We start from the raw sequence: 7,500 nt of genomic DNA on the forward strand, positions 1-7,500 counted from the left end.
ACTCTCTCTCTCCCCCCCCACTCTTTTCCTTCTCTACATTAACATTCTCTCTCCCATATCTACTCTCACTCTCTCTTCCTCTCCCTCTCTCTCTCTCTCTCTCTCTTGCGCTCTCTCTCCCTCCCTCCTTCCCCCCCCCTCCCTCCCTCTCTCTCTCCCTCTCTCTCTCCCTCCCGCAGGGGTTTCCCAGTGGGGAGGTGTATCATGCTGAAGCACCTGTCTAAGGAGGTGGAGGTGGCCCCCCTGGGCTCCCAGTCTCCCCCGGCCAAGAGGCCCTGTCCTGACCTGCAGGTGAGACAGCCAGGCCTGCAGGTGGCGCTCTCACCACCTCACTGTCTGTCTGTCTGTCCGTCTCTCTGCTCTTCCCCCTCTTTGTATCTGTTTGTCTCTGCCTGTCTGTCTGTCGATTTTCTCTCTCTCTCTGTATGTCTGTCTGTCTGTCTGTCTCTCTCTGTCTCTATAAATGACATTAATGTCTGAAATGTCACCTCACTGTATACACCCCAGGTCCCTCCCCTTTAACATAATTTGTTTCCCCTGTAATGTTAACCCCCTACTATGTATGTATGTATGTATAAATATGTATGCATCTCCAAAGAACAGTCAGTGCTTTGCTTCATCCCCTGGTGTTATACAGTATAGAAGGTTAGTAAAGTGTAGACCCTAGTCCCTTGCCAAAGTCCATTACAGCGCCCCCCCCCCCCCCCCCCCCCCTCTCTATTTTTGTTTCTGTAATAACTGCTCCATTAACCCCTGCTGTCCCTCCTACCAGGACAAACACAAAGACAGAGTAAAGAAAACCCGTCCTGTCCCTCAGGTATTGACCAGACCTCCCTCCTCCGCTTCTCTCTTCTCTCGTGTCTCTTTTTTCCTTTGTTTAACACCACGTTTGTCTGGTTTGGTCCTTGGCGGTGTGATCTGGGGTGGGGTGGGGTGTGGTGGGGCGAGGGGGGGGCGTAGATCCTGTGTTCCAACTGCTGTCTCTCTCAAAATGTGTGTGGTCTCGCCATCACCGTTCCTCTCACACACACACACCACGGTAGATGTCAGGGGTCCCTTAACCTCATACTTTTCAATTTACATTTGACACCCAAATATAGTCGTATATTACGATTGGGGATTTGTTCCCGAGAATGTGTTCAGAGTCATTTGTGGGAAACAGCAGGTGACGGACCCCTGTACGTACCCTGTAGGCTCTGGTGGGTCAGCGTCTGTCTCGTCCCCACCGGGGGGGGGGGGTTTCCTGACTGTACACACACATCCATCTGGTGGTGCTGAAATACATCTAGATCACTGGCTGAAACCCACCTCCCTACAGCTGACTCCTGTCACTGCACGCACACATACACACACGCATACATACACACACATACGCACACACACACACACACACACACACACACACACACACACACACACACAGAGAGACACACACACACGCACAGCCTGCCACTTGCTTGATTGTTATTGGTTGATTAACTGGCCCGTCAGTTGAGAATGTTTTATGTTTTATCTCTGGGAGCTGCTCAGCTGACCCTGGGTCAGGATACACACCATACCCTACCTCTAGGAGTACCACATCTCATTGGCCAGGCCCATAGAGTGACCTATGACCTCTGACCCTGAGAACAGCATTCTGGGATGCTCATTATTAGTAGGGGTGTGCCGTGAGCTCTGCCAAAACCATGACTCATTATACAGATGTTTTGTTTTTGGAGCATTTAACATTTTCCAGATATGATATGATGATTGTACTGGACTAGAGCGTTGTGTTGTACGACACACATACCGTCCTCTGAAACATTAACCGTGAGGAACAGTTTGTGAGGAGGAGCAGTGACAGGCCATCGCTGAGATGAGGTACTGAACCACTTGCGCAGCTCAGTAGCGTTCTAAACCCCCCACCCTATCATTTTCAAGCATTGAGTCAAACTCCCGCTTGTCCGATCACGAGTACCATCCCATTAACACTAGAGCAGCCGTGCCTTTTTGACCTACTATTAGAGCCGCCTCGGCGATCAAATGACCTTAGTCTTTACAATGGGAAGCTGCTACTTACGCACAGAGACCACAAGTTGGCGCCTCTTGTAAATTAGCTTGCCTCCTACACAGAAAAACTGCAAAACAGCTTCATACTAGCTTATCCTGATGTGATTTTGAAAATGTAAGGATACTGGGTGGTACAACGCACATATCTAGGAAAAGTCATGAAAGAAGGGTCCTGAAATTTGATGGAGTGCAAAGATATAAAACATTTTTTACTCACAGGGTCAAAATGACCCCCCCCCCACCCATGGCTGCTCTAGTGTTAAGAGTATCCAGTCCTCGTTAACGGACACAAGCACGGATGGGAGTGTTAACGAGACGGCTCACACCCCTACTAATCACAGGACTGGGAACTCTGGAAGTTACAAACCTCGTCTGTAACTTCTCTCACCACTGCTTTCACAGCGACCGTGCTTCCAACGCTCACACTGTAACACTCTGCATCTCTTTCTTTCTTGCTTTCTTTCTTTCTTTCTTTCGTTGGTTGGTTTGTTCTCTCCTCTCGTAGCCGGTCTGAGCTGCATGTTTGGTTTGAACTAACAGTCTCACTCCAGTCCTGTGGGTGGCGCTCCATTAACTGTGCTTCCTGTAACTCTTAATAAGAGTGCTCGTTCAGGCTTGGCTGGTGTGACATGTTGTTGTGACGAGTTTAGATGTGTTGGAGATATGTGTCCTTACCTCTCCTTTATAGTTACACACTGTGGGTTGATGTAACCGTTCCTTTTCTGAAAGGCTGCGAACATACGCAAAAACTGATTTGTCTGTGTGTGTGTGTGTGTGTGTGTGTGTGTGTGTGTGCAGGTGCCCTGGAACCCTGAGGTGGACCTGTGCTGGCACACCCTGGTGTGTGGTGTGTCTGAGGAGTGTGAGCCAGAGTGGTGCGGGTCCGAGGACCCCCTCTTCATCCTCTACACCAGCGGCTCCACGGGGAAGCCCAAGGTACACACACACACACACACACACACACACACACTTACGCTCTTCCCCCACTTTGTATCTCTCTCTGTGTCTGTCTGTCCTTCTGTTTGTTCTTGTGTCTCTCTCTGTACATCGTAAGGTCTCTCTTCCTTTTCATTTGTGTGTCTCTGTCTGTCTCTCTCTCGCTTTCTCTCTGTCTCTCTCTGTGTCTCTCTCTCTGTGTCTCTCTCTCTCTCTGTCTCTCTCACTCTGTCTCTCTCTCTCATTCTTTCTCCTTTGCTCTCTAGGCGTTCTGTTTTACGGCTCCTTTAATTGTTAGTCAGTTCTGTCAGCCTTTATATCCACCTCCAGCATACTGAGGTACGTTACACACACCCTCACCACCGATGCACCCTGACTCCCGGGCCTTGACTTGCCTTCTCTTAACCCCTCCCTCCAGGGTGTCCTCCACACAGTCAGTGGCTACATGCTGTACACCGCCACCACCTTCAAGCTGGTGTTTGACTACCAGGCGGAGGACGTGTACTGGTGCACGGCAGACATCGGCTGGATCACGGGTCACTCCTACATCACCTACGGCCCGCTGGCCAACGGGGCCACCAGCGTCCTGGTGAGTAGACGACGATGATGATGATGATACAGGACTCGCGTACTGGTGCAGAGAGGAGGAAGAGGGGGCGCTTAGGTGGCGTAACGGGTTAAGTGTGGGTTAACTGCAGGGTTCCTGGTTCGATTCCGGCCGTGGACGTATCCTGCATGTCATCCCTTCTCTCTCTCTCTCTCTCTCTCTTTTTAAAATTATATTTATTGGCATTTCGTTCTTTTTCTCACCCATCCTTCCCTTTCTAAATCTTTACGGTATCTGTCAATAAAAGGAAAAATATGGTTCTGTAGGGTAAACGTATCGTACTGTTCCTTTCCAGGGGTCTGTTGCTTCGAAAGCTTTGTTGCCAAAGTAGAACTTATATTTCTCCCTATAACCAAAGTCACGAGAGAGAGAGAGAGTAATGGTTGTGAAGTCGAACGTTTGCGGGTCGATCTTCGTGGCGTGAGCCAGAGAAATGTGTTTAAGAAACTCTCTAATATACACCTGGCCCTGGACATGAATCATTAAATAACATAAAATAAAACATTATCTCATGACATATAAATAACCCAAAACATCAGATGAAACATTAATCCTGAAATATAAATATAATTCAAAAGCATTAAACATGAATCATCCAAAACAAAAGTTAAAAGTAAAAAGGGCTAGAACACATGGGAGGAGCGGGCCCGGTGTGTCAAAGTGAGGTCCACAACATCTTTAACCCCCGAGCTTTCAGGAAACTCACCCCTGGATGTGTATTTCTATAGAGAGGAAGGCAGTAAAATGTTGTGAAACGTGAAGATAGCAGCGTTTCTACGAAGTTATGGGCTAAACAATAGTCCACAGTCCACTGTGCCATACGGGAAAGAGAATTTAGGCCAAACTTTATTTTTTTACTGCAAATGTCACCCCCCATAAAGGGGTTATTATAAATAAAGTCAAGTGGATCAAACAAAGCAGCCTTTGTAAATACGTTGGGAGCTGCGTTTCCTCCTGCTGGGAAGTCGTCGTTCATTAACAGGCTTGTCTTTGAAGTCAGGATATGGTGGCATACTTGATTTTTATTTTATGATTTTTATCAATGTATTATTTTTTTTTCAACACCTTGCCCCCCATGTCATTGTGCGTGGGTGTGTGTGTCTTGGCGCGCGCGTGTGTGTGTGTGTTTGATGTGTGTGTGTTTAATGTGCGTGTGTGTGTGTGTGTTTTGATGTGTGTGTGTTTAATGTGCGTGGGTGTGTGTTTAATGTGTGTGTTTGATGTGTGTGTGTTTAATGTACGTGTGTGTGTGTGTGTGTGTGTGTGTGTGTGTGTGTGTGTGTGTGTGCAGTTCGAGGGCCTGCCCACCTACCCAGACGTGAGTCGCATGTGGGAGATCGTGGACAAGTACCACGTCTCCAAGTTCTACACCGCCCCCACCGCCATCAGGCTGCTCATGAAGTACGGCAGCGAACCCGTCCAGAAGTGAGTCTCTTCCCCCCCTCCCCCCCCCCCTTCCCTCCCCTCTCCTCTTCCCCCCAGTCTCATCCCGCGTTCCTCACCTGGATGGCATCGCTGGGATCTCTCAGGACAACTCCTCTATGATGTCTACCCCCCTTCCCCCCCCCCCCCCCCACACACACACACACACTTCTACCATGTATGCGGGGCCTTTACACTTTCGCAAGTCTGCATCTGCTGACGCTTCTGCGTTCGCTCCTGTGTGTGTGTCTGCGGCTGTTGTCTGCCAAGTTAACCCCCTCTTCCCTCCCTCACTCCCTCTCTTCCCTCTCTTCCCCCTCTCTCCCCAACCCCCCCCCCCCATTCCCTCCATCCCTCTCTTCCCCCTCCCCCCCCCCCCCCCATTCCCTCCATCCCTCTCTTCCCCCTCTCCCCCCCCCCCCCCCCTCCCTCCAGGTTCAAGCGTGAGTCTCTGAAGGTGCTGGGCACGGTGGGGGAGCCCATCAACCCGGAGGCGTGGCAGTGGTACTACACGGTGGTGGGGGAGCGCAGGTGCCCCGTGGTGGACACCTTCTGGCAGACAGAGACCGTCAGTACCCCCCCCCCTCCCCCTACCACCACACACACACTGCTACAGCACGTTATTACAAACATGATTAGGATTATTATTGTTGTTACTGTTATTCCTGTTGAACAGATCAACACAGTCAAAACAAAGCTAAGGAGATGACGTTGTTATTCCCGTGGGGAGATTAGGGATAGTCGCTAGCCAAGCAGTTAGCTCTGATCCGGTCCAGGAACAGGAGCTGGCGTTGTTGTGGTGTGTAACCGTGGCGATAGGCCCCTGGGGATGTTAGAATACGTATGAAGACACTTGAGTTCATATAGGAAATGTGTCTGTGGTGTTATGGAGTCAATGTGTGCGTGTCTGACTAGGAAATGTGTCTGTGGTGTTATGGAGTCAATGTGTGCGTGTCTGACTCTCTCTCTCTCTCTCTCTCTCTATCTCTCTCTCTGACTCTCTCTCTCTGACCTCTCTGTCTCTCTCTCCCTGATCTCTCTCTCTGACCTCTCTCTCTCTCTCACCTCTCTCTCTCTCTCTCTCTCTCTCTCTGACCTCTCTCTCTCTGGTTCTCTCTCTCAGGGAGGCCACGTCCTGACCCCTCTCCCTGCTGCTACACCCATGAAGCCTGGCTCAGCTGTAAGTGTCGCTATGCTCTCTCTCTCTCTGTCTCTGTCTCTCTCTCTGTCTCTCCCTCTCTCTGTCTCTCTCTGTCTCTCCCTCTGTCTGTCTCTCTCTCTCTCTCTCTCTCTCTCTGTAACTCAACTCAACTCAATATCGTCCTGTGTTGATTTATCGTCTCTCTATGTATGTCATATTCACTGTTTGTCTTTCTACGTGGTTCTTTTGTCTGCTGCTGAAAAACACTGTCCCCTAGAGGATGAATAAAGTACTGTACTCTACGGTCCTCTCTGCTCTCATAGCTGCCTATTAATGTGTCTGTTGTCTTGATAAGCGGTTGAGTTTGTCTCATTCCCCCTCTCTTGTACCCCCCCCCCCCCACCAGACATTCCCGTTCTTCGGGGTGGTCCCCGCCATATTGAACGAGTCCGGGGAGGAGCTGGAGGGCCCCAGCGAGGGCTACCTGGTACGAATCTTCTAAACCTTCTACACCTTCTACACCTTCTACACCTTCTAAAAATGGGGACGATATTATTATTCCAAAATGGATTAAGAAAAGCACCCGACTCCCTCCTCTCCTCCGCTGCAGACATTGGTTCCGTCATGGTACCGGGTGGCCCTGGGAGGGCCCTGATAATCCTGGGCGGGGTTCTAATCTCTACACCCCACGAATTAGATCCTCTTTTTATAATCCTTATCCTCAGAATGATTACCCTTACATATGATAATTTTGTCCTTGCTTGACCTTGGTTTAAGTCTCCATCTCTCTTCTAACCCCCCCCTCTCCTTCTCCTCTCCCTCTTTCATCTCCTCAACCCCTCCTCTCCCTCTTTCATCTCGACCTCTCCCTCTCATCTTCTCTTCAACCTTTCCCACCTCTCTCTTCTCCTCCTCTCCCTCCCACCTCTCTCTCTTCTCCTCCTCTCCCTCCCACCTCTCTCTTCTCCTCCTCCCTCATATTCACCTCTCCCTCTCTTATCTCCTCTTCTCCATCCTCCCTCTCTTCTCCCTGTCTTCACTGCTTCCTCTCCCATCGCCACCTCTGCCTCTCTCAATATCCTCCTTCCCTCCTTTCATCTCCACCTCTTCCTCCCTCTCCTCCTCCTCCTCCTCTCCTCAGGTGTTTAAACAGCCGTGGCCTGGGATCATGAGGACAGTTTATGGGAACCACCAGAGGTTTGAAACCGTCTACTTTAAGAAGTTCCCAGGATACTACGTCACTGGCGACGGTAAGACCACCTCCCCTCCCTAAACGTTGCGTAACAGTTGACATTTTTAACGGGATTCTTTTTTGGCTGACAATCAAGATAGCCTCCCCCCTTAG

The 7,500-nt window shown here is 50.0% G+C and overlaps 1 protein-coding gene across 1 annotated transcript in view; it reads left to right on the top strand.

Annotated features, from left to right (window-relative positions):
- The window catches only part of acss2 (acyl-CoA synthetase short chain family member 2), a 23,559-nt gene that overhangs the window by 11,721 nt on the left and 4,338 nt on the right, over positions 1–7,500 (top strand). The window contains exons 7-15 of the mRNA XM_080535106.1: positions 180–291; positions 773–817; positions 2,848–2,985; positions 3,404–3,574; positions 4,884–5,017; positions 5,450–5,582; positions 6,138–6,194; positions 6,562–6,642; positions 7,297–7,405. Of these exons, the coding sequence (XP_080391232.1) occupies positions 180–291; positions 773–817; positions 2,848–2,985; positions 3,404–3,574; positions 4,884–5,017; positions 5,450–5,582; positions 6,138–6,194; positions 6,562–6,642; positions 7,297–7,405 (980 nt within the window). The remainder of the gene's footprint in view (positions 1–179; positions 292–772; positions 818–2,847; positions 2,986–3,403; positions 3,575–4,883; positions 5,018–5,449; positions 5,583–6,137; positions 6,195–6,561; positions 6,643–7,296; positions 7,406–7,500) is intronic.

Source organism: Nansenia antarctica (assembly GCF_963989245.1).
Source record: "Nansenia antarctica genome assembly, chromosome: 6".
Lineage (NCBI taxonomy): Eukaryota > Metazoa > Chordata > Actinopteri > Argentiniformes > Microstomatidae > Nansenia > Nansenia antarctica.